Source organism: Carettochelys insculpta, chromosome 13 (genome assembly GCF_033958435.1).
Source record: "Carettochelys insculpta isolate YL-2023 chromosome 13, ASM3395843v1, whole genome shotgun sequence".
Classification (NCBI taxonomy): Eukaryota; Metazoa; Chordata; order Testudines; family Carettochelyidae; genus Carettochelys; species Carettochelys insculpta.
The window spans coordinates 1002473-1028135 of NC_134149.1; the positions used below are offsets into that span (position 1 = coordinate 1002473).

At 59.8% G+C, this 25663-nt stretch overlaps 1 protein-coding gene across 1 annotated transcript; it reads left to right on the forward strand.

Annotated features, from left to right (window-relative positions):
- On the forward strand, positions 1-25323 carry IL2RG (interleukin 2 receptor subunit gamma). The gene is made up of 8 exons (XM_075007623.1): positions 1-391; positions 16384-16486; positions 17445-17632; positions 19703-19845; positions 20573-20735; positions 23178-23283; positions 23625-23709; positions 24477-25323. The coding sequence occupies exons 1-8, from the start codon at positions 298-300 to the stop codon at positions 24669-24671; spliced, it is 1077 nt and encodes a 358-aa protein (XP_074863724.1). The 5' UTR covers positions 1-297; the 3' UTR covers positions 24672-25323.
- Positions 25324-25663: the final 340 nt, after the last annotated feature.

Genomic DNA, 25663 nt, shown 5'->3' on the forward strand with positions numbered 1-25663 from the left:
CTGCAGCTGGCGTTGCCCGTCCAGGCAGCCCTGAGCCCGCGCCATCGCCTCAGCCGTCTGTGGGGCCGGGCCGGGGTCCGCCCCGGGCTGCAGGCTCGCGCACGCGGGGCCGGGCGGCGGCGGCGGCGGCGGCGGCAGCGGCGCTGGCCATGGGCCGCGCGGGGAGTTCCCCTGGCTGCCTCGCGCGGGGGCTGCGGCTGAGCGCAGGAAGCGGCGGGCGGCGGAAGCTGCGAGGAGCTGCGCGCTCGCCGGGAGCACTCGGGCGCCGACAGCGCAGGCCCCGCTCCGCGCCGCGCCATGGGGGAAGCGGCCCTGCTCTTGGCTCTGGGCCTCCTGCTGTCCGCCGCCGGCCCGCGCGCCGCAGCCCCGGGGAACGCCCGGCGCGCGCCAGGTAACGCCCGGCCCGGCCCGGCCCGCCTCGCGGGGAGCCTGCCGCGTCTCGGCGCCTGCGGCCCGGCCCGGGCCCGGGCCCGGCCGGGGGAGGCGTTCGGCACAGCCCGGGCCGTGCGCTCGGGTCACGCGGCGGGCCCGGCCCGGCCCCTCGCTCCCAGGTGCAGGGGGTCCGGGCCGGGCCGTGGGGGGGACGAACGAGCGCGTCTCGCTTGGCCCCGGCCTGGCAGCGGGAGCGGGACGCGGCAGCCTTCGCGCGCGGAGAGCCGCAGGAGGCCGCTGGGTCGCGGCGGGCAGCTCCCCGCGGCGGGGCGCAGGCGGAGGCGCGGCGAGGGGCGAGGGGCGTCGCAGGCTGGCAGGCGGTTTCTGGGTACCAGCCAGGGCGATGGCTGGATGACAGCGGGGCTGGGCTGGGCGATGTGTGGTGCACAGCAGGTTGCAGCACCTGTCAGGCTGGTGGCTGGGGGACTCGGGCTGCCTGCAGGGCAGCACCTGCCCTCCCCTCTCCTCTCGCTACTGAGAGCCGCCTGGGGAAAGAGCGCACAGGGAGACGGTGTTCGTGTGCCCCCGTTGCATGAGAACTAGGGGCACCACATGAAACGAGTGGGCAGCAGGTTTAAAACCAGCAGAAGGAAGTGGTTCTTCACGCAGCGCACGGTCGGCCTGTGGAACTCCTCGCCAGAGGACGTTGTGAGGACCAGGACTGTAACAGCCTTCGGGAAAGAGCGAGAGAAATTCACGGAGGTCAGGTCCATCAGTGGCCGTTAGCCCAGTGGGTAGGAATGGTGTCCCTGGCCTCTGTTAGTCAGAGGCTGGAGATGTGACACAGGAGAGGGGTCACCTAGTGACTACCTGTTCTGTTCACTCCCGCTGGGGCACCTGGCATTGGCTGCTGTCAGAAGACAGGAGGCTGGGCTAGATGGACTCTTGGTCTGACCCACTGTGGCTGTGTCTATGTTCTTGTCGGCACCATTGCTGCATGGCTGCATGGCTGCAGGAACTGGGGAACTGCAGCTGCACTCCTGACTCTCCTTCCCAGGGATGTTCCCTGGCCGAGGGGGGCGTACACCCACCCAGAATTTCCCCAGCCCCCTTTGTCAACTGTTTCCATTCCTGTGTTGCCCATGTGAGCTATTTTGGCTGGAGTTGGATTGCAAATCACTTGGATTCCCAAATAATGAAAAGTTGTTCTTTCTATTGTATGAGTCCTTAGCCTGTCTTAATTGAGAGTGTCACTGTCATTTGAAATTCACTGGCTAAGCTGGGGCTTCTGATGCCAGATCCCAGTAGAGAAACAGGGTGGGAACAGGTGTTACATAAGAACGGCCATATTGGGTCAGACCAAAGGTCTGTCCAGCCCAGTATCCCATCTGCTGACAGTGGCCAGTGCCAGGTGCCCCAGAGGAGATGAACCGAAGACAATGATCAAGCGATTTGTCTCCAGCCATCTGTCTCCAGCCTTTGACTAAAGGCTAGGGGCACCATACTTTACCCTTGGCTAATAGCCATTTATGGACCTAACATCCAAAAATTTATCAAGCTCTATTTTAAACTCTGTTAGAGTGCTGGCCTTCACAGCCTCCTCCGGCAAGGAGTTCCACAGGTTGACTGTGCGCTGTGTGAAGAAAAATTTTCTTTTATCAGTTTTGAACCTACTACCCATTAATTTCATTTGGTGTCCTCTAGTTCTTATATTATGGGAACAAGTAAATAACTTTTTTGTATTCACTTTCTCCACACCATTCGTGATTTTATATACCTCTGTCATATCGCCCCTCAATCTCCTCTTTTCTAGACTGAAAAGTCCCAGTCTCTCTAGCCTCTCCTCATATGGGATCCTTTCCAAAACCTTAATAATTTTAGTTGCCCTTTTCTGAACTTTCTCTAACGCCAGTATATCTTTTTTGTGTTGTGCTTGATGGTCTGCCTAAGACTCACAAAAGCACTCTCTGATCTGTCCCTTCTCTTGGTTTCGAGATGGAGCTGGTTAGGCTTCATAGAGACACTTTGGTTTTCTTCAGTGACCAGTGGAGCTGAAATCACTGGTAATCGTGTCTAAGTGCTTAGAGGTGACTTTTGGAGACGCGACAGAGAGCCCTGCCCTTGCTTGAAGAAATGCAACAGAGAGCCCTGTCCCAGCATTACTTCCACCACGGGCATAGCTCCCAATGCTGGCAGCCTGTCTGCACTGCCAAGCTACTGTGCTGAAACTTGCTGCGCTCACAGACATTGCTGCGCAGCAAGAACATTTCAGTGCAGTCTCTTGCAGTGCAGACAAGCCCTGAGTCTCCACCCCGTCCATGGTCAGTGCACAGGATGTGGTGGAGGGAAAAGTGGGGGCCATGTGAAAGGAGAGTTCCTTGTTTGACTATGTTATAGTGCTTTGGCTCCAGAATGCTAGATTTGTACCTGGGACACATATATACATGGATGTTTTCTAGTAAGCCAAGATTTTTTAATGCATCGTTGCTACCTGGAGAGGTCATTATTTGGGGGCGGGGTTTGAACTAAACCTCTTTTATTATCATTAGTTTTGATATAAGAACGGCCAGACTGAGTCAGACCAAAGGTCCCTCTAGCCCAGTGTCCTGTCTGCCCACAGTGGCCAATGCCAGGTGTCCCAGAGGGAGTGACCAGAACAGGTAATGGTCAAGTGACCCCACTCCCTGCTGTCCAGTTCCAGCTTCTGAGAGCAGATCTAGTGACACTCAGAGCGCTGCAGTACGCCCCAGGCCATCCTGGCTAACTGTCACTTACAGACCTTTCCCAAAGCCTGCTGGAGTTTTGTTGTGCACAGCATCCCAGCAAAGAGCCCCACGGGCTGCAAGTGTGTTGTGTGACGAAATACTGCCTGGAGACCTTTTACACCTCTTGCTTATTATTGCATTGGTTGACCCTCCATTGTACAGACCTCTACCAAATCCCCACTTAAGTATCTTTTTTCCCAAGCTGAAAAGTCCCAGGCATTTTCACCTCTCCTCTCTCATGTCCTTAATAATGTTAGTAGCCCTTCTCTGCACTTTTCCAGTTCCAGTATGTTCCTGGAGACAGAGTGACTGGACTGCACACAGTGTTCAAGATGGGAATGCAGCATGGATTTAGAGAACAGCTTTATTATACCAGTCTCTTTCCTAATGGTTCACAGCATCCCCTCAGCTTTTTTGACTGTTGCTGCACACTGGCTCTTTTCAGAGAGCTGTTCACAGTGACTCCAACCAGCATTTCTTTCTTGGGTGGTAACAGCTACATTAGACTCCAGCATTTTGTATGCATACTTGAAATTGTATTTTGCAGTGTGCGTTACTTTGCATTTATCGTAAACCCCACTTTCACCCTCACAGCCAGCTCTGGCACTGGACATAAGAAGTGCAAGGCCTCTAAGTGACTCCCTCTCTCCTCTCCATGGGAAAGAGGCTCTAATTCAGTCAGGCTGGAGCCTGACTCTGCAAGTTCCAGCCAGAGCCCTCCCATCCATAGGGGGCTCGGGGCAGCCACACCATGGCTTCCCCAGCTGAGGCAGCAAGCAAGAGGCCAAGGGGAGGGATGCCCTGGGCCCAGCCCCCATACGACCTGGTTCCAATAGTGGGGGAAGGAGCTGAGCTAGCTCCAATCCATTCTCTCTGGAGAGAAAAATGGAAGAGGCAGCTGGGGCCAGAGGGGCACAAAGTGAATCCCATCCTTGTACTGCTGTGAGGAACTTTCCTAGAACGACACACACAGTGCAGAGCAATTGCAGAGTTGCTTAATCTCAGCCCCGGAGAGTCCCTCTCGCACTGCCTGGCGTTCAGCGGCAGGATGTGAGGCCCTGATGAGTATCTCACCAGAGCGTGGGTAATGGGGGAGATTTCAGCTCTGGTCTCTCCTTCAGCCGCTCTGACGTCAGGGAACCTGGCAGGCTCTCAGCAGGCTTCTCTTCTGAGAACCTTGGGAGTAAATGGGGCTTCTCGCTGAAGGGACACCCACGGCACTGGGCCTGCCTCTCGCACACAGGCACGAGCTCTGCCACGCTGCTCGTCATGCAGGGTACAGCACGACTTGCAGAGACCTGTAAGCATCCCCACTCACTCCAGGCCCTTGGGTTCAAACATTGCTTGGGCATGTCCGGGAACCTGCTGGAGGCTTCCCCTCGGCACAGCCTGAGAGGAGTCTTTGAGGCAATGGCTGCGGACTTGGAAAGGGGGCAACTGGAATGGGCTAAATAGAAGGATGTGGGGTGCAGAAGGGGTGTGATGGCTCCAGCTGGCAGGACAGGCTCTGAGGAGGGGCTGGGGATGAGGGGTGCAGGAAAGGGCTCTGGGCTGGGTCCAAGGGGTTGGAAGTATAGTAGGGGGTGCAGTCTCTGGGAAGAGTTTGGGGGGAGGAAAGGGGCTAATATCTAGGGCACAGGGTTGACAGGTGTGAGGGCATGCGGGCTCTGGGGTGGAGCTGGGCGTGAGAAGTTTGGAGTGAAGGAAGGAGCTTAAGGTTGGGGTGTGGGAGGAGGTGTGGGGTCTGTGTGGCACTTATGAATGTGGCTTCGGGGCAGTGGTCCTCCTAACTCTTTTTGCCCATGAGCAGAATAAATTTTGTTCTGTGCACCAAGGCCTGTGTGGATGTGCACTACCAATAGAAACACAGGTTGCCAGCTCTGGGCCCTCTGCTCATCAGCTGGGCAGCACCTGAATCTCTCCTGGGCAGCTGCCCAAGTGCTCAGCTTACAGGGAACCCTGGTCCAGAGAAACAGCTCTCTGTGGTGCCTAGATAAAGGGCAGAGGGGCTCTGTGCTGCTCGCACCCACAGGCTCTCCTCACAACTCCCATTGGCTGCAGTTCCCGGTCTGTAGGAGCTGTGGAGCCGGTGCTCAGGGCAGAGGCTGCGTAAAGCCTTTCTGGCCCTCGTATGCCTAGGAACTGCAGGGACCTGCTATCTGCTCCTTGGGGGCCGCGCAGAGCCAGGACAGGAAGGGAGCCTGTCTGAATCCCGCTGTGCTGCAGCCAGGCTTGTAACACCCTGCTCATCAGTGCTGACCAGAGCCGCCAGGGTCCCTTTTCGACCGGGGTGCCAGTCAAACCTGGACACCTGCTCACCCTGCCTATGTGGTGCTAGGGCGGAGGGGTTTGGGCTGCGAGAGAGGGCTCGGCACTGGGGCATGGTCCCCCCCGCAGGATTCGCAGCCTCCTGTGGAAGCTGCTGCTGTGCCTTGGAGGGGCTCTAAAAGTCCTGCAGGCTCTTTTGCTGCTCCGCCTGCCAGGCGAGTACCAGCTGCCAGTCCAGGGGTGGGATTTCAGGACACTTGGCAGAGCCTTCTGCAGCTCCGCTTGTTAAATTCACTAGCCCTTGCAGGGTCCCCTCCTTGCTCTGAGCTGCCAAGCTCCCGCCCTGGCTACAGGCCCCACTCCTGTCTTGTGTCATCACTAATTCTAGCCAGACACCTCCTGGGTCCTGTCCCTGTGCTCGTGTTCCCAGAGCGCTGCATGTCCAGTCTCCTGCAGCGTGGCTCTTTTGGCCAAGGCCACATGGCGTTTCCCTGGGGGAAGTACTCGTAGGTAATCCTCTACAAGGCCTGCTCCTTTCTGCCCCCTGGGGTGCTGCTTCCTCTACCTGCTCTGCCTCCAGGGTAATGGGCTGATTCACCGCCAGGCCTCTCCTCCACCTGTCCCAGTCTGCCAGGCAGCACAGCCCTTGTGACTAGTGTGCAGCTTCAGTTCATATGGGTCCCCCCATCCCCAGCAGCCGTTAGCGTCTCTGAAATGTAAGAATGGCTATCCCAGCTGGCTGTGGGCCTGGCCTAAGGGACCTGGCATGCAGGACCGCAGCTCCTCCAGCCCCATGACGCGGTGGGTCAAACGTCTGCACACTGCTGTGCCTTTTCCAGAGGCGGGGTTGATTCTGTCCAGTTCCAGCTCGGTAAACTCTGCCAGCTCACGGAGGTAGGCGTGGCACAGCCCATTGCTGCTGTCTCCGTCCTGCCGGAGAAGTCCGACACACATCTGCTGGAGGAGAAGCCTTGTGCTTGCGCTGAGGGTACAGTGGTGGAGCAGCACTGACCACTCGCTCTGGAACAGGGCAGTTTGTGCCGACTGCACTTTGTACAGCCAGGCCGCTAGCTCGCTTGCTGACTTGATGTGACCCGGGCAGAGGTCTGCATTACAAACACCCCACCCCAGGGGAGCTCTGCATAGTCTCTCAGCCCAGCGGAGCTCTGCCTTACCAACCCACTCCCTCCTCACAGAGCCTGAGATGCAGCCCACGACCCACAGCCCTGCCCCGGCAGCTGGGTGGCTCTGACAGAGTTAAGTGCAGAAACATCAGGCCAGGGCTTGGCCCGCTTTCCTGCCCTGGTTTCCACATGCTGACTGGCCACAGCCAAGGCCTCCTGCAGCTGTTTACAACGTCTGGTTCACCACATCCCTGGGGGGCGGGGCAGGGCAGGTTCAATGGGACTTTCCAGGCCCCAGCTTCCCTGCTGCTGTGTCAGGCACAGAGCCGGGGCTGGCTGAGTTCAGCCCTTGCCGAGCAGCCAGGAAAGGGAGGCGCCAGGCTGCAGGGTGCTCTGCCTGGTGCGGGCACCTCAGCCTTTGGCTTGCAGACCAGCAGGAGCCGGGAGGGGAAGAAGGGGCGGGAAGGGGGGTATTTATGAGCTGTGTGTAGCTGTCCTGGGGAAGGGGCTCTTGGACATGGCAGCAATACCCAGCAGCCCCCTGGCTTCACAACCCGAGGAGGGAGGGGCCAGTATGGGGCTACCAGAGAGCAAGACCTGTTCAGAGCTCAGGTCTGCATCTGGCCCTGCCTGAGAAAGGCTGGGTGGTGGGCTGAGAAGCCTCATCAGCTTTTCCTCTGTCCTCTATGGCTTGCAGAGAGCTCAGCCATCCTGGCTGTTTCAGCAGGGTTCAGAGCCATCCTGCTCCACCCTTGGCTGGGGACTTCTGTGCTGCTGCGGTTGGCCCCTGCACAGCCTATCAACTAGTGCAGGGAGGGCTCTGGGAGAGTAAGAGCAGCACCAGCCCCTCCAGCGCATGTGCACCGGGTCCCTGACGTCGCACAGAAGCAGGCTAGCGCTGTCTTCTTTCACTGGCAAAAGGTGACGGGGAGCAGGCAGAGGCCGAGCCAGGCCCCACATCCAGGGCTGGGTGCTTAGCGGGAGAGTGGCCCACTCATCCAGGGCTTTCATACCAAACCAAAGGAGTTGTGTGGGGTGCAAGCAGGTTGCTGCTTACAACCTAGTGTGTTTCTATTGTGCTGTTGCCTTGGGTTAGTGGGGTGTGTACCCCAGATTGAAGCCAGATAATGTGCTCTCAGCCACCCTGAATTAATGACTCTCAATGATTCTGAGATGTAGGCGCATGGTAGGCAAGACATGAGAAGTCATTCCTCCACTCTGCTCTGCCCTGACTAGGATTCAGTTGCAGTGTTGTGTCCTGTTCCGGGCACCAAAGATGAAGAGAGATTGCAGAGAGATCAGAGAAGAGCAACAGGAGAGATGAAAGGTCTAGAGAACATGAGCTGTGAGGGAAGACTGGAAAGAACTGGGCTTGTTTAGTTCAGAAAAGAGAAGACCGAGGGGCCATGATAGTAGTTTTCAAGTACCTAAAAGGGCATTACAAGGAGGAGGGAGAAACAATTTCTCCTTGGCTTCTGATGATAGAACAAGAAACAATGGTTTTAAATTGCAGCAAAGGGGGCTTTGGTTGGACATTAGGAAAAATTTGCTGTCAGGGTAGTTAAACCCTGGAATAAGCTACCTAGGGAGGTTGTGGTACCTCCACCATTGGAGATATTTAAGAGCAGGTTAGACAAACACATAGCAGGGATGATCTAGATGGTGCCTGGTCCTGCCATGACAGGAGGGGCTGGACATGATGACCCCTCTAGGTCCCTTCCCATTCTAGTACAGTAAACCCTCGAGTTACACAGGGGTTGTGCTTCTGCAGACCCCGCATAACTTGAATTTTCATGCAAGTTGAGGGGCAACAGGAAGCAGGCTGCCACCTGGTTCCCGGCTCCCCTGGGCTTGCAGGAGCCGGGAATCTGACCAGCTGGCTGGTTTCCTGGGTCCTGAAAGCGTGAGGAGCTGGGAATCAGACAGCAGCCTGGCTCCCAACTCCCCTCCCCTTGCAGAGAGGGGAAACTGAGTAGGGCAGCAGCCTTAGTCAGTTTCTTGGCTCCCCTCTGCTCCTTGGAGCCAGGAAACTAACCAGGGCTGCTGCCCTGCTCAGTTTCCTGGCTCTGCAAGCAGAGGGGAGCCTCCTGGTTCCCAGTTCCCCGCCATTCTGGAGACTGGGAAACTGCTCCTGTCGGGGCGTCCGTCGTATTAACCTGAGACACGGGCAACTTGACTGCACTTGTCTTGAGGGGGGTTTACTGTATTCTGTGATTCAAACCAAAGGTTGAACCTCCATAATTTGGCCTTCGCTAGTCCAATAATGCCCCAGGTCTGGCATTGTTGGCGACCCCGTGGAAGCACTCATGGGTTCGAAATGGTGAGCTGGGGCCAGGAGCATTGCCGGACTAGGGACCTGGGAGATCAGAGCCTCTGGCAGCTGGGGGCACCAGCAGCCCCAGTAGCCGGCGAAGAGTGGTGGAAAGGGGCAACCTAGAAAAAGGCCTTCCCTGGCCTGGCAGTGTCCCTGGTGAATCCAGAGCATACTAGCCTAGGGAGGTTCAGTGTGTAGAGTTCCACATGGTTAAAGGTTAAGCTGGGGACAGGCAGTTGGAAATGAGGTCAAGACTTGCTGACACTTCCTGCTAATCTGAATGGTTGGAGGGGACAGACAAATCAGATCGTACGTCTGAACTGGAGTTTGTTCTCACCTTCAACACTTGATGCATAGGTCTCAGTAGGGACAGCAATTACCTCACACCTTACAAGGCACTTTCCCCATCCTTGGTATTCAGCGTGATCTCAGGCAAACCGCTTAACAGACACTTTCAGTAATTTTCTTCCACCCTCCTCTCCCTTTGCCCCCTTCCTTCCGTCTGATGTAGTTTCATTTCATTCTTTTTTCTTTTGCTCTTTCTGTTCAATTCTTATTGTGCCAGTTTACTTTCATCAGAGTTTTCCAGATGTGAAGTGGGTCTGTCCCTCAAAAGCTCATCACCTAATAAATTATTTTCTTAGTCTTTAAAGTGCAACAGGATTTTGGTTTTGTTTCGTGAAATCAACAATGGAGTTAAAACCTTGGTGGTTGGAAAGCCTTGAGTCTAGACATCTTGGGATATTAAAAGTGTACTGATAGTTAGAAAAGTGATGACTCAAGAGGGTGTCGTTCTGACCTGTGGTTTCTAGACGTTCCTTGGAAAAGATGAGATCATAGTGTGCTCTCTGAAGCCCTCTTGAGAGAGGATTTTCCTTGGTAGGTGACCCACTGGCCATTGCAAACTTGCCCTTAGTTACTCAGTACCATTGCAGCTGTTGCATAAGGAGGTGGGATATTCTAACTCTGTTGTGTGTGCTTACACTGAATGGACAGCAGTGTCAGACAAGCACATGGGTGCTGCCTGACTCCTGAAGCAGACAGGATTACCAAGTTCCTGTTCAGTGATTTCTTAGGTGACCTTGAGTGAATGAGTTGAATTGCCCCGTTGGGGTCCGAAAGCCCAAGTAGCAGGGCCACATCCTGTCCCACCTGGACTGTGTGCGTTGGGTAAAATGAAACAAGGTATTTCCTGCATTATAAACCCCGGGTGGCTCTGCTCTGGGGGTGGGCAGGGATTTGTTCAGGCCTGGCAGTCCTCTTACGTGGCCCGCAGCCACTGCCCCATTCACCACAGAAGCCATTTCTGAAAACTTCTTTTTACAGAGAAAACATTTCTTCCTCCCTTTCTTCTCCGAACTCGGCGTGCTGGGCTGGGCTGGGCTGGGCTGGGCTGTGCTGGGCTGGGCTGTGCTGGGCTGGGCTGGGCTGGGCTGGGCTGTGGCTCAGCCCTGGCCCAGGAGGGGAAAGCTGGGGCCTCAGTGCGGGTGACCTGTGTTTGTGCGAAAGCAGAATGCCGCCTGTGGGGTGTCAGTGCTGCCCTGCCCTCTGCCGTCCTCCTCTCGAACGCCGCTCAGCTCAGCCCCCAGCACGCAGCCAGTGCTGAGTGCAGCTGCACAGGCTCAGGAGTGTTTCACGCCTGGCCCATGGCTGGTTTGGGGCAGCCATGCCAGAAAGCGCCCTTGGGGCCCCACACAGCCCAGAGCCATCCAAGGATTAGCAGGAGGTCTGGCACACCCCCATCCACCGCAGGTGGCAGGCAGTGAGTGACCCCTGTCCAGCCTGCTCCACTCCCCTCGGGGCAGGGGTTTGGCGGGCATGGGGCCACCCTGTCTGTTCACTGGCAGTGGGCAGTGGAGTGATGCCTCTGGATGCCAGGGCAGTGCAGCGAGCCGGGGCCAAGGAGCTCCACTTTCTCTGCTGGTGCAGAGTGCAGAGGGGACAACCCCCTGCTGGCCCCAGGCCCCGTTAATCTCTTGGGCCTCATCATGTACAGGAGGGCTGGGGGAAGGGGCAGAGGGGGCAGGGCGTGGGCAGGAAGAGGCATGGGGGGGCAGAGCCAGGGCCATGCCCTGTACCTGTTCTCCCCTCCCTGCGTTGGCTTCCCACAGAACCGTGGGGGGGACCTACAGCCCGTGGAACAGACCCAGCCCTCAAGACTCAGGCGTGCCCCCATTGCAGGGCCACAAGCCAGCACCGGCTGTCCAGCCATGCCCCACCCCTCCACCCAGGCATGGCTGCAGTGCCCACAGGCGCTGCCCGGCAGGGGGCGGAAATGGGTGTTCTCCCGTCACTCCCATTGGCTGAATGGCAGCCAGCGGGAGCAGCAGGACATGGCTCCCGGCAACGTACTGAGCCACGTGGTGCCACAGGCATCCCCTTCCCCCAGAACGCCCCATCCCCTGCCCTCTCCCTTCCCTTCCAGACCCCGCATCCCCACCCTTCTGCCCTCTCCCTTCCCTCCAGACCCCGCATCCCTTCCCTTCCAGACCCCGCATCCCCACCCTTCTGCCCTCTCCCTTCCCTCCAGACCCCGCATCCCTTCCCTTCCAGACCCCGCATCCCCGCCCTTCTGCCCGCTCCCTTCCCTTCCAGACCCCGCATCCCCGCCCTTCTGCCCGCTCCCTTCCATCCAGACCCCGCATCCCTTCCCTTCCAGACCCCACATCCCCGCCCTTCTGCCCTCTCCCTTCCCTCCAGACCCCACATCCCTTCCCTTCCAGACCCCGCATCCCCACCCTTCTGCCCTCTCCCTTCCATCCAGACCCCGCATCCCTTCCCTTCCAGACCCCACATCCCCACCCTTCTGCCCTCTCCCTTCCCTCCAGACCCCACATCCCTTCCCTTCCAGACCCCGCATCCCCACCCTTCTGCCCTCTCCCTTCCCTCCAGACCCCACATCCCTTCCCTTCCAGACCCCACATCCCCACCCTTCTGCCCTCTCCCTTCCCTCCAGACCCCACATCCCTTCCCTTCCAGACCCCACATCCCCGCCCTTCTGCCCTCTCCCTTCAATCCAGACCCCGCATCCCTTCCCTTCCAGACCCCACATCCCCACCCTTCTGCCCTCTCCCTTCCCTTCCAGACCCCGCAACCCTTCCCTTCCAGACCCCACATCCCCGCCCTTCTGCCCGCTCCCTTCCATCCAGACCCCGCATCCCTTCCCTTCCAGACCCCACATCCCCGCCCTTCTGCCCGCTCCCTTCCATCCAGACCCCGCATCCCTTCCCTTCCAGACCCCACATCCCCGCCCTTCTGCCCGCTCCCTTCCATCCAGACCCCGCATCCCTTCCCTTCCAGACCCCGCATCCCCGCCCTTCTGCCCTCTCCCTTCCCTTCCAGACCCCGCAACCCTTCCCTTCCAGACCCCACATCCCCGCCCTTCTGCCCGCTCCCTTCCATCCAGACCCCACATCCCTTCCCTTCCAGACCCCACATCCCCGCCCTTCTGCCCGCTCCCTTCCATCCAGACCCCGCATCCCTTCCCTTCCAGACCCCGCATCCCCGCCCTTCTGCCCTCTCCCTTCCCTTCCAGACCCCGCAACCCTTCCCTTCCAGACCCCACATCCCCGCCCTTCTGCCCGCTCCCTTCCCTTCCAGACCCCGCATCCCTTCCCTTCCAGACCCCACATCCCCGCCCTTCTGCCCGCTCCCTTCCATCCAGACCCCACATCCCTTCCCTTCCAGACCCCGCATCCCCACCCTTCTGCCCGCTCCCTTCCATCCAGACCCCACATCCCTTCCCTTCCAGACCCCACATCCCCACCCTTCTGCCCGCTCCCTTCCATCCAGACCCCACATCCCTTCCCTTCCAGACCCCACATCCCCGCCCTTCTGCCCGCTCCCTTCCCTCCAGACCCCACATCCCTTCCCTTCCAGACCCCACATCCCCGCCCTTCTGCCCGCTCCCTTCCCTTCCAGACCCCACATCCCTTCCCTTCCAGACCCCGCATCCCCACCCTTCTGCCCGCTCCCTTCCCTTCCAGACCCCGCATCCCTTCCCTTCCAGACCCCGCATCCCCGCCCTTCTGCCCTCTCCCTTCCCTTCCAGACCCCGCATCCCTTCCCTTCCAGACCCCGCATCCCCACCCTTCTGCCCGCTCCCTGCCCTTCCAGACCCCGCATCCCTTCCCTTCCAGACCCCGCATCCCCGCCCTTCTGCCCGCTCCCTTCCCTTCCAGACCCCGCATCCCTTCCCTTCTGCCCGCTCCCTTCCCTTCCAGACCCCGCATCCCTTCCCTTCCAGACCCCACATCCCCGCCCTTCTGCCCGCTCCCTTCCATCCAGACCCCACATCCCTTCCCTTCCAGACCCCACATCCCCGCCCTTCTGCCCGCTCCCTTCCCTTCCAGACCCCACATCCCTTCCCTTCCAGACCCCGCATCCCCGCCCTTCTGCCCGCTCCCTTCCCTTCCAGACCCCACATCCCTTCCCTTCCAGACCCCGCATCCCCACCCTTCTGCCCTCTCCCTTCCCTTCCAGACCCCACATCCCTTCCCTTCCAGACCCCACATCCCTTCCCTTCCAGACCCCGCATCCCTTCCCTTCTGCCCGCTCCCTTCCCTTCCAGACCCCGCATCCCTTCCCTTCCAGACCCCACATCCCCGCCCTTCTGCCCGCTCCCTTCCATCCAGACCCCACATCCCTTCCCTTCCAGACCCCACATCCCCGCCCTTCTGCCCGCTCCCTTCCATCCAGACCCCACATCCCTTCCCTTCCAGACCCCGCATCCCCACCCTTCTGCCCGCTCCCTTCCCTTCCAGACCCCGCATCCCTTCCCTTCCAGACCCCGCATCCCCGCCCTTCTGCCCTCTCCCTTCCCTTCCAGACCCCACATCCCTTCCCTTCCAGACCCCGCATCCCCGCCCTTCTGCCCTCTCCCTTCCCTTCCAGACCCCACATCCCTTCCCTTCCAGACCCCGCATCCCCGCCCTTCTGCCCGCTCCCTTCCCTTCCAGACCCCGCATCCCTTCCCTTCTGCCCGCTCCCTTCCCTTCCAGACCCCGCATCCCTTCCCTTCCAGACCCCTCATCCCCGCCCTTCTGCCCGCTCCCTTCCCTTCCAGACCCCACATCCCTTCCCTTCCAGACCCCGCATCCCCGCCCTTCTGCCCGCTCCCTTCCCTTCCAGACCCCGCATCCCCGCCCTTCTGCCCGCTCCCTTCCCTTCCAGACCCCGCATCCCTTCCCTTCCAGACCCCGCATCCCTTCCCTTCTGCCCGCTCCCTTCCCTTCCAGACCCCACATCCCCGCCCTTCTGCCCGCTCCCTTCCATCCAGACCCCACATCCCTTCCCTTCCAGACCCCGCATCCCCGCCCTTCTGCCCTCTCCCTTCCCTCCAGACCCCACATCCCTTCCCTTCCAGACCCCGCATCCCCGCCCTTCTGCCCTCTCCCTTCCCTTCCAGACCCCACATCCCTTCCCTTCCAGACCCCACATCCCCGCCCTTCTGCCCGCTCCCTTCCCTTCCAGACCCCGCATCCCCACCCTTCTGCCCGCTCCCTTCCATCCAGACCCCACATCCCTTCCCTTCCAGACCCCGCATCCCCGCCCTTGTGCCCTCTCCCTTCCATCCAGACCCCACATCCCTTCCCTTCCAGACCCCGCATCCCCGCCCTCTGCCCTCTCCCTTCCCTTCCAGACCCCGCATCCCTTCCCTCCAGACCCCACATCCCTTCCCTTCCAGACCCCGCATCCCCGCCCTTCTGCCCGCTCCCTTCCCTCCAGACCCCGCATCCCTTCCCTTCCAGACCCCGCATCCCTTCCTTTCCAGACCCCGCATCCCCGCCCTTCTGCCCGCTCCCTTCCCTTCCAGACCCCACATCCCTTCCCTTCCAGACCCCGCATCCCTTCCCTTCCAGACCCCACATCCCCGCCCTTCTGCCCGCTCCCTTCCCTTCCAGACCCCACATACCTTCCCTTCCAGACCCCGCATCCCTTCCCTTCCAGACCCCGCATCCCCGCCCTTCTGCCCACTCCCTTCCCTTCCAGACCCCGCATCCCTTCCCTTCCAGACCCCGCATCCCCGCCCTTCTGCCCGCTCCCTTCCCTCCAGACCCCACATCCCTTCCCTTCCAGACCCCGCATCCCCGCCCTTCTGCCCTCTCCCTTCCCTCCAGACCCCACATCCCTTCCCTTCCAGACCCCGCATCCCCGCCCTTCTGCCCGCATCCCTTCCCTTCCAGACCCCGCATCCCCGCCCTTCTGCCCGCTCCCTTCCACCCAGACCCCACATCCCTTCCCTTCCAGACCCCGCATCCCCGCCCTTCTGCCCGCTCCCTTCCCTTCCAGACCCCACATCCCTTCCCTTCCAGACCCCGCATCCCATCCCTTCCCTTCCAGACCCCGCATCCCCGCCCTTCTGCCCGCTCCCTTCCCTTCCAGACCCCACATCCCTTCCCTTCCAGACCCCGCATCCCATCCCTTCCCTTCCAGACCCCGCATCCCCGCCCTTCTGCCCGCTCCCTGCCATCCAGACCCCACATCCCTTCCCTTCCAGACCCCACATCCCCGCCTTTCTGCCCGCTCCCTTCCCTTCCAGACCCCACATCCCTTCCCTCCCAGACCCCGCATCCCCACCCTTCTGCCCGCTCCCTTCCATCCAGACCCCGCATCCCCGCCCTTCTGCCCTCTCCCGTCCATCCAGACCCCACATACCCGCCCTTCTGCCCTCTCCCTTCCCTTCCAGACCCCGCATCCCCGCCCTTCTGCCCTCTCCCGTCCATCCAGACCCCACATACCCGCCCTTCTGCCCTCTCCCTTCCCTTCCAGACCCCGCATCCCCGCCCTTCTGCCCGCTCCCTGCCATCCAGACCCCACATCCCTTCCCTTCCAGACCCCACATCCCTGCCCTTCTGCCCGCTCCCTGCCATCCAGACCCCACATCCCTTCCCTTCCAGACCCCACATCCCCGCCCTTCTGCCCGCTCCCTTCCCTTCCAGACCCCACATCCCTTCCCTTCCAGACCCCGCATCCCCACCCTTCTGCCCGCTCCCTTCCATCCAGACCCCGCATCCCCGCCCTTCTGCCCTCTCCCGTCCATCCAGACCCCACATCCCCGCCCTTCTGCCCTCTCCCTTCCATCCAGACCCCACATCCCCGCCATTCTGCCCTTTCCCTTCCCTTCCCATCCCCACACCTGCCCCATTTCGTGCTACTTTGCCAGCTGGCAGTCCCATCTCTTCACGCCGAGCCAGGTGCTATCCCAGCACACCCTATGGGAGCGGCAGCACATAACACAAGACCAGTGACCCGCCCAAGCTGGGAAATTTAACAGAAGTGTCCTGTGGGGTGGACATGAGCCTGCTCCGTAGTGCGTGCTCCCCACAGCGTGTGTCCTACCCAGCCCGAGGACCCCTACCTGGTGGGTCAGCTGTTTGCCAGCTGCCCTCAGGCACCACACTGACTTTACCCTCTGCTCCCTTTACGGGGGTGGCTCATGGGTGGAGCAGGGCCTGGGAGTCGGTTCTCCTGGGTAAGTCTGGGCTTCGCAGCTGACTTGAGCAGGAGACTCAGCTCCCGAATGTGCTTCTCCTTGCAGGCGTGGAATGCATCGTCTTCAATGATCAGTACCTGACCTGTGTGTGGGGCAGCAAAGCCACACTGACAGCCAATTTCTCACTCTACTACTGGTACAGTCCCAGGTAGGCAACGTCTCGGGGCTGGCCTGCTCTCTCCTCCCCCCATGGGCTGGCTTCCCCGTTTGCAGGGCCCGAGCAGGCCAGTGCAAGGTCAGAAGCCCCCGTCTGCCCTCTGGGGCAGCTTTTGGCTGCAGGCTTAGTGCAGAGACGAAGCAGCAGGCATGGCGCCCTGCCACCAGTGAGGCTGGAGGTGGACAAGCAGCTTCATCTGGCAGCGCCTGGTGCCACACAGGAGCCAGCTGCTGCAATGAGTCTGTAGGCAAATGAACAAGCTGGGGGCTGGGCCTGGGGCAGAGGTGAGTAGAGAACAGAGCACTTCCTGCAGACCCCTATTCCACCCAGGCTACCCGTGGATTGTCCCCAAGACCCAGCCTCAGAGGCTTCAGTCTCAGCACCAGCAATGAGCCAGGGCACTACCGGAGCCCAATCCCTCGGGCCGGTCAACAGAGACCAGCCTGGCTCATCTGGCAGGTACCTGGCTTGTGCCAGCCCAGGACTGAGCCTGCTACACAGGCCCATGCTGCTGCCAGCCCCAACAGGAATGTGCTTCTCCCAGGGGCACTTCACTGGGGAGCAACTGGCAACACACCTTAGAGCCCCCAAAGTGGGGGCTGTGCCCCAGGCCAGTCTCCAGGCTGAGTCGAGCCAGAATCGCATGAGCGCTTGTCTAACTGCCACAGGTGCGCGCAGCCCAGAGCCCAAGGTGCATCCAAAGCCCCCAGGCACTGGAAGCCAGAGAGGGCAGGTGAACACCAGTGGAAGGGCCAGGGGCTTGATTGCCCAGCACAACACAGACAAAGGACAGAGCTGAGGGCAGCCCCCATCTGACCCCAGAGCCCAGCAGAGCACAGTCAAAGAGCAGAGCTGAGGGCAGCCCCCATCTGACCCCAGAGCCCAGCTTTTGCCGTTCGTTGCAGTTCCCAATTTCCAAGCTCACCCCATAACCAGCTCTGTGCCACAGGCAGGACAGCCCCTTGGCAGTCGTGGAGTGCCAGCGCTACCTCCAGGAGAAGGGCCTCAACGTAGGCTGCTGGTTCGACCACACTGAGATCATCCAGTTCCGCAACTTCTACATCTATGTCAACGCCAGCCACGAGGGTGCCGAGCTCGTCATCTCCACCAACAAGGGCATGAAGCTGCAGGACCTAGGTATAGCAGGGCTTGGCTCCCACTCCCCCAGCCCCTCCGGCTGTAGCTTCTCCATGCAGGCTTAGTGGCATGGCCCCACTCTCTTGCCGAGCAGTCCCAGCCCAGAGGCCACTGCACAGCAGGAGGGGCGGAAAGGCGGCTGGTGCTCTCCATCACACACCCCTCAGGGAGCAGAGAAATAACAGGTTTGTCTCATTTCCAGCATTGCAGGTTCATTTGGACACGATTGCCCCTGGGTCCCACCGTCCTAGCTGTACTTAGCAAAGGAGTCACCACACTGTAACCATCAGGTGCCGCTCTCTCGCCCAGCTCCCCACGAAGTGCCAGTGCCCTAAGGTGTTACGTGCCCTCTCCCAGCGCAGGACACAGGGATTCAGGTGGTGTGCGATCCTGGGAACCACTACCTCCTTCCTGTTCTGGGGCCTGAGGACTTAACAGCATCAACTGGCACTGAGGGTCTGGCTCTAAAAGGCAGCGTAGGCCGGCTCTGGAGGTCTAGCTGTGAGACACAGCGTCAGTCAGTGCTGGGGTCTGGCTGTGAAGGGAAGTATCAACAAGTACTGGGGTCTGGCTGTAAAGGCCAGCCTTCACTGGGGGTCTGTCTCTGAAGGGCGGTGTCAGCCGGTACTGGGGTCTGTCTCTGAAGGGCGACGTCAGCCGGTACTAGGGGGCCTGTCTCTGAAGGGCGACGTCAGCCGGTACTGGGGTCTGTCTCTGAAGGGTGGTGTCAGCCGGTACTGGAATCTGTCTCTGAAGGGCGACGTCAGCCGGTTCTAGGGGGCCTGTCCCTGAAGGGCGGTGTCAGCCGGTACTGGGGTCTGTCTCTGAAGGGCGACGTCAGCCGGTACTGGGGTCTGTCTCTGAAGGGCGGTGTCAGCCGGTACTAGGGGGCCTGTCTCTGTAGGGAGGTGTCAGCCGGTACTAGGGGGCCTGTCTCTGAAGGGCGGTGTCAGCCGGTACTGGGGTCTGTCTCTGAAGGGCGACGTCAGCCGGTACTGGGGTCTGTCTCTGAAGGGCGGCGTCAGCCGGTACTAGGGGGCCTGTCTCTGAAGGGCGGCGTCAGCTGGTACGAGGGGGCCTGTCTCTGTAGGGAGGTGTCAGCCGGTACTGGGGTCTGTCCCTGAAGGGCGGTGTCAGCCGGTACTGGGGTCTGTCCCTGAAGGGCGACGTCAGCCGGTACTGGGGTCTGTCTCTGAAGGGCGGTGTCAGCCGGTACTAGGGGGCCTGTCTCTGAAGGGAGGTGTCAGCCGGTACTGGGGTCTGGCTCTGAAGGGTGGTGTCAGCCGGTACTGGGGCCTGTCTCTGAAGGGCGGTGTCAGCCGGTACTAGGGGGCCTGTCTCTGAAGGGAGGTGTCAGCTGGAACGGGGGCCTGTCTCTGAAGGGAGGTGTCAGCTGGAACTGGGGCCTGTCTCTGAAGGGAGGTGTCAGCCGGTACTGGGGTCTGTCTCTGAAGGGTGGTGTCAGCCGGTACTAGGGGGCCTGTCTCTGAAGGGTGGTGTCAGCCGGTACTAGGGGGCCTGTCCCTGAAGGGCGGCGTCAGCTGGTGCTAGGGGGCCTGTCTCTGAAGGGTGGCATCAGCCGGTACTGGGGTCTGGCTCTGAAGGTCGGTGTCAGCCGGTACTGGGGTCTGTCTCTGAAGGTCGGTGTCAGCCGGCACTCGGGGTTCTGTCTCTGAAGGGCGGTGTCAGCCAGTAAGGGGGTCTGTCTCTGAAGGGCGGTGGTACTCAGGGGTCTCTCTCTGAAGGGCTCCAGAACAGGAAGGAGGCGCTGTCTCACAGCGGTGGAGGAACTGACAAGTTAGAGACATTAGTTTTCAGATCGAAGCCATCTGAATGCTGTATCCAGCACTTCTACAGTTGTTCCCTGGAGAGGTGCCACTTAGGGCCTGTATGGGGCCCCCTTTGTGTCTGCACCTGGAGATTAGCTCAGTCCCATCAGATATGCTCTGATAGCCCTTCTTTGCCACTTGGTTCTCCAGCCAGGTCACTGCAGTTTGGTTCACTCCAGTCCAGTTCCACAGCCCTGATGCTGGGAGGCCCCTGAGCCAGGGAACTGTCTGTCTATTGCAGTGAAACCCGCTCCACCGGTGAACCTGACCATCCAGAACATCAGCAATAACCAGCTGCGGTTGACCTGGGACTCCACATACCACAAGCCCAGCTGCCTGGAATACACTGTCAGATACAAAAGCAACAAGGACACCAGCTGGACGGTAACAGCAACCAGCAACCTGGCCCTTCTGCAGTCTCCCGAGGCAGGGCAGGGCAGGGCAGCTCGGCCGTCCTCATCCCAGGGCACCCAGCCCTTCCCAGTCCCCACGTGCTAAGTTAAAGCTCTGCTTCACTGCTCCTCAGGACTCTTCTGCCCTTAAAATAGCCCTTGTCAGGGCCAGGGTTCCCTGGAAGCTGAGCGCTGGGGTGGGTGCCCAGCCAGGCAGCAGAGTGCCCACAGCTGATTTTTGTTTTTACTGGTGGTGCACACTGACACATGCCTCAGTGCACATAAAAAATTACTTCACGCGTGAATAAAGAATTGGAGAGAACCCTGCTCATGCCCCAAATGGCCTCTCAGGCTGCAGGCCCAAGCCCTCCTCCTGCCACGCCTTCACCGCTGAAACCTCCCCCACCGGGAGACACAGCTCAAGGGCTAGCTGAGAGTCCCCTTCAACACCCCAGCAGTGGGGAGCTGTACAGTCCCTGCTGGGTGCTGGGAGTCCCAGGTACAGGCAGGTGCCTGAGGCTAGGTGCACTGGGAAGGAGTATGGGCTGAGCCCATAGCTGGGCAGGGAAAGGAGGGAGGAAGGGGTCAGGACCTAGCTCTGTTCTCCACTCTCATGCTGGTGAGCCCAGCCCTGCACCAGCCAAAGGCAGACCAGGCCACCCTGCAGAGTGGGTGGAGCTGCCCAGCCTGTCTCACAGCCTGGCATGTATCTACCCCAGGAGCAGCTGGTGAGTGCTAAGATCTTCTCCTTCCCCAGCGTGGACTATGAGAAGTATTACACATTCTACGTGAAGAGCAAGATCAACCAGTATTGTGGCACCACCCACCTCTGGAGTGAGTGGAGCCTCCCTGTGTCCTGGGGCAACAATGCAACAGACAAGGGTAAGAGAGATTCCTCCCGGCCTCCCCGGGCCTGCATTACGAAGGGGTGTCCTGGGCCCAGCAAGAGCAAAGATGTTTATTATTATTAGCTGCATAGGCACCGACTCCGTGGGGACTTAGCGCTCACCAGCAGCCAGCTCCCTGCCCCGTCGCCTCCCACCACAATCAGCTGCTCTGCAGCACGCAGGAGTTGCGCTCAGGGAAGAGGGGAGCGGCGATAGGATGTGCTCGGCCAGGGGTCACCAACCAAAATAGCAAGTAGAGCCTTTTTTTTGTTAATTCAGTAAAAACATCAATAAGAGCCACAATGCGTGTGAATACGAGAATCTTTAGTGACTGATGTCAAGCCGTGCTTTCCGTACCCCTGTTCTAAGAGCAGCGCGCAATGACCTGTAACGTGGTACGTGCCCACTGCAGGATGTTCACCGTTTTATCAGATATAGTCCGCAGGGTTTTTTTACTTGCCTTACAGTGTCGGGAGCCACAAAGACGTCCTTAAAGAGCTGTGTGTGGCTCCAGAGTTGCAGGCTGCAGACCCCTGTGGTAGGGGAGGGACTGAGAAGAGGCAGGGTGGGAGTGGGGCTGGACCTGGGGCAGGAAGAGGTGGGCTGGGTGTGGGATCGGAGGAAGATGGGGAGTGAAGGCAGGATGGGAAGAGGGGCAGCATAGGCACTGGAGGAAAGGAGAGTGGAGCAGGGGCAGAGTGTGGGGTGAGGTGTGAGGGCAGCACCTCTGGCAGGGGCCCCAGAGCTGCAGACACGGCCCAGTGCGCTGGTGCTGTGCGAACAGAGTGGGCAGTCCTGGCCCCAAGGAGCTTCCATCGGGAGGGTAAGACGAGCCCAGAGGGCCAGCGCCAGGAGCCAGTGCGGGTTCCTCTGTCACCAGGGTGTCAGACCACCCGCTGCCCAGTGCCAGAGTGAAGCCGCCTGGTGTGCCGGTGTAGGCGGTGCTGCTGCCTCATGGGGAGGTGGGCACCAGTGGCAGCCCGTCACCCTGTACTGTCACTAGGCTGTGTCCTCAGTGCCACGCCACAGCCGCCCTGCGGCAGCCTCTCAGCTGGAGCCAAGACCCCAGCCAGCTGTGTGCAGCACTGCTCTCTGCATGCCCCCCGCCAGCTTTGCCAGGGTTCCCTCAAGCAGCCCAGGGAGGGGGTGGGGACAGGAGCCCCAGGGAGCTTTGCAGCTGGTTCTAGGCAGGCCCTGCAGAGCCAGAGGAGCAGTCGGTGGGCAGCACCCAACACTCACTGAAGAGGGGACAAGCAGGCAGTGGTGGCTCGCCTTGGCTGCTGGAGGGTCCCTGCAAGGAGAGCCAGTGGACAGGCAGTGCTGAAGCCAGGGAAGCTGGAGGCGAGATGAAGAGGGGGTGGTGGGTGCAGCTCTGTGGCTGCATTCTGAATGGCTGTGAACAAGGGGGGTCTGTCTGTGTGGTGGCCAGAGAGGGCAGTGGCAGTGATATACTGGGAAGTGCTGTGGGGATGGTGGTACACCTGGCTAATCATAGGCTGCAGGTAAAAGAGGCAGAGGAGGGCAATGCCTCCCTGTGGTCTTAGTGCTCAACTGCTCCCCTCACCTATCCCTGTTTTGACAATTTCCAAAGGGTCACACAGCAGGCCGCTGCACCTAGCAGACTGGTGTCTCGTCCTCCGTACTTATAGGTGAAAAGCCGTCCAGCTGCCAGACCTGCTAGTATAACACTGACTCTGGGAAAGGCCATTTGAGTAGTAACGAAAGCTTTTAACAGGCATGTGCCAACCCTGTTCACTGACAAACCAGCTGTGCGTTACCGTGTCTACGGGACCTTAGTTCAAAATGGGCTTTTAAATATTTCATTGATTTGTAGCTGAAGATTATAAAATCGCATCTCTAAAAAATCCTTCACTAGGTATTTAGATAAACAATCTGAGTACTCAGCTTTAGCCGTCAATGCTTGCATCTGTAGACATACAGCTTTTAAATATATTCTCCAAGAGGCCACCCTTATCTAAAATACACATTTTAGTTATAATTACTATAGTACAAAAACTACTTGCAAAGTTGTGTTGTCCTTCCTATCCATCCCTACTCTCCTTTCATCCCCTTGAGGGACAATGTTCCTTTTCTTCCAGACCAGTGTTTCCCTTTCACTTCTGACTATTTGATGAACTAGTTTGAAGAGAATCCTCCGCCAAAATGAGTATTACTAAGTTATACTGTCCTCTGATGTGTGTAACATCTTTGGAAACCTATTTTAACATAAACGTAGTTAAATTTCATGAATGTTTCCTGCGGGTACTGTCATATCACCACTCCCCGTAATCTCCCATCAAGAAATGTAAGTTGGGTTTAGTGCTGCGGGCTCCAGGCAGGAGGCTGGCTAGGGTGCCATTCAGGGCAGGGTGTTTCGACACAAGTGTACCTGTAAGAAATGGAAGTCGTTTTCACCCCCTGTGCATCTTCTCTGTAGGCAGGACAGAGGAGCAGGCACCATGGTTCTGGATTCATGTGGTTCTTCCCACTGCTTCTCTGATGCTCTTCCTGGTCCTTGTCATTTTGCTGATTCGAATGGAAAGGTGAATCTTCTGCTGCTTCCCCAGTAACCCTCAGCCCTGGGCACAGGTGTGGCCCAGTAGCCCAGGCTGTGCTATCATGCGCAGGGCTCAGAGAAGAGCAATGGCCCGGGTCCAGGCGTGCTGTGTGTGAGCTTTGTACCAGGTCAGATCTGGGGGTAGGGCCCAGGGTGGGAGCTGGGCTGAGCGAGGCCACAAGGACCACCTGGGAGACTGAGCAGGTGGGCACTCAGAGGACACCAACTGGTACCTGGCTGAGGAGAGCCCCAGGGCTCATGGGTGATGTAGCCAACCATGCAGCAGGGTTGCCATTCATCACCTAACAACCCTTTTCCATTCTGCAGAGTCTGGGTCATTCTCATGCCTAGAATTCCCAACCCCAGCAAGAATTTTGATGAGCTCTTCAGCACCCACAAGGGCAATTTCCTGGTAAGAGCACTCGGCTGGGGCGGGGGTGTGGGCTGGGGATGGAGGGGCTGCCAGGCTGGGCTTGGCCAGTGCTGGAGGGGCCACCAGGCTGAGCTTAGCCAGGCACATGCTGCTTGGGACAGACATAGGGCACAACAGATAGGGGGTTCAGCTCCCCTGTGCCCATCTCTCACTGCTTCCTGCAGTGTTGAGACAGATCAGGAACAAAAGCACGTGCCACCAGGGCCTGGCCACCCAGCCCTGAGAGTCAGCCTGGGGGCTTGCATAGCGCCTGCTGCACTCAGCCCAGCTTGAATTTGGCCCAGAGCCTCTGTATGGCTACACTGCAAGAAGAGAATCAAGCCTGAGTCCCTGGGGTGGGCTTGCCTGACACACTCCGTAGCAGCTTCTGCTTGGGCTTTGTAACCCACTGAGGGCTGGAAGCGCTGAGAGCCAGGGCTCCAAGGATGCCAGGCTGAGCAAGGCTGGCTGCACTGCTGGCCCTAGCCTGGCAGTCAGAGCCCTGCTCACCCAGGCCAAGTGACTCGCTGCTGCAGGGCTCTTGCACATCAGTGGGGCACTGAGGTGCTGCAGCCATCGGACCCCAGCCAGTGCCTAGCTCCCTTCAAGGTGCTTGCAGGAGCACAGTGAGAGGGACCAGGGGAGGGCACTGGGAGCCTCGGGCTAGCAGCAGGCTCACCCTCCCTGGGCTGGGGCAGTCCAGCCGGGGAGCAGGGGAACGCCTGCTGGGTAGGAGCCTCCTTTCACCTACCTTTGCTCTCTTGGAGGAATGGGCCGGAGTCTCCAAGGACATCATGGAGAGCTTCAAACCCAACTACAGCGAGAGCTTCTGCTACGTCAGCGAGCTGCCCCCAAAGGAGGGCCATGACAAGCCGAGGGCCCCACCGGGGCTGTCCGTAGCCCCAGACTCCAGGAGTGGCCCTGGGCTGAGCCCCTCCAAGAACAGCTACGTGGGAGAGTGACCCCTCCATCAGGAGTCCTGAGCCTCTGCTTCTAACTCCTCCACTCTGCTGGCCCCTGCTCAACGCCTCCCCCATCCACCCTTCCCCACCCCCCGTGCCTCGGGTATTCCCCGTCCGCCCCTCCCCCATCCACCCCGCCATGCCTCAGGTATTCCCCGTCCGCCCCCCCATCCACCCCTCCCCACCCCCCCATGCCTCAGGTACTCCCCGTCCGCCCCTCCCCTATCCACCCCTCCACACCCCCCGTGCCTCAGGTATTCCCTATCCACCCCAGCCCCCTCCCCCTATGCCTCAGGCATTCTCCATCTACCCCTCCCCCATCCAACCCTCCCCACCCCCTGTGCCTCAGGTATTCCCCATCTACCCCGGCTCCCTGCCCCCATGCCTCAGGAATTTTCTCCTTCCCCACCCTCTCCAGCCCATACTTCCAGCTTCTCAAGCTCTTGCCCCCCAGCTGCCTATTGCCAAGCATACCACACACCTGCCCTGCCTCCCCCCGTCAGTCTGGCTGTGCGCCCTGCCCGCAGCCCTGGTGTGAGGCATTGTTGGGTTTTGCTGCCCGAGGGCTCCCCACGCTGTGCCCAGCAGCACAGGGCCCTGGGCCTCTCATTCCGCAGCAGCTTGTCTCAGGAATAGACCCATGAAGGCTGTCTCACCTGAGTGCTTATTCCTATGGGCGGTCTCTGCCAGCACCCTGCCCCTGCCACCCCCAGCTCCCCAGCCCAGCCAGCAAACTGCCCCCCCCCGCCCCAGCCTGGCCAGCAAACTGTTTCCACCCTCCCCCCCAACCCCAGCTTGGCCAGCAAACTGCCCCAGCCCCAGCCCGACCAGCAAACTGCCCCCCACTGGCCCCAGCCTGGCCAGCAAACTACCCCCACTGGCCCCACCTCAGCCAGCAAACTGCCCCCGCACCCAGCAGCCAGGCCTGGCGCTCTGCGGCTGACCTCACAATCGCCCTGTGGCAGGCCAGGAGCGAGGGAGGCAGCCTGCAG

Excerpts from the sequence above, each read along its gene's own strand:
- IL2RG (XM_075007623.1), top strand. The coding sequence starts at position 298 with ATGGGGGAAGCGGCCCTGCTCTTGGCTCTGGGCCTCCTGCTGTCCGCC. Across the intron at positions 17,633-19,702 it reads CATGAAGCTGCAGGACCTAG|TGAAACCCGCTCCACCGGTG; the intron begins GTATAGCAGGGC and ends TGTCTATTGCAG. Across the intron at positions 20,736-23,177 it reads CAACAATGCAACAGACAAGG|GCAGGACAGAGGAGCAGGCA; the intron begins GTAAGAGAGATT and ends TCTTCTCTGTAG.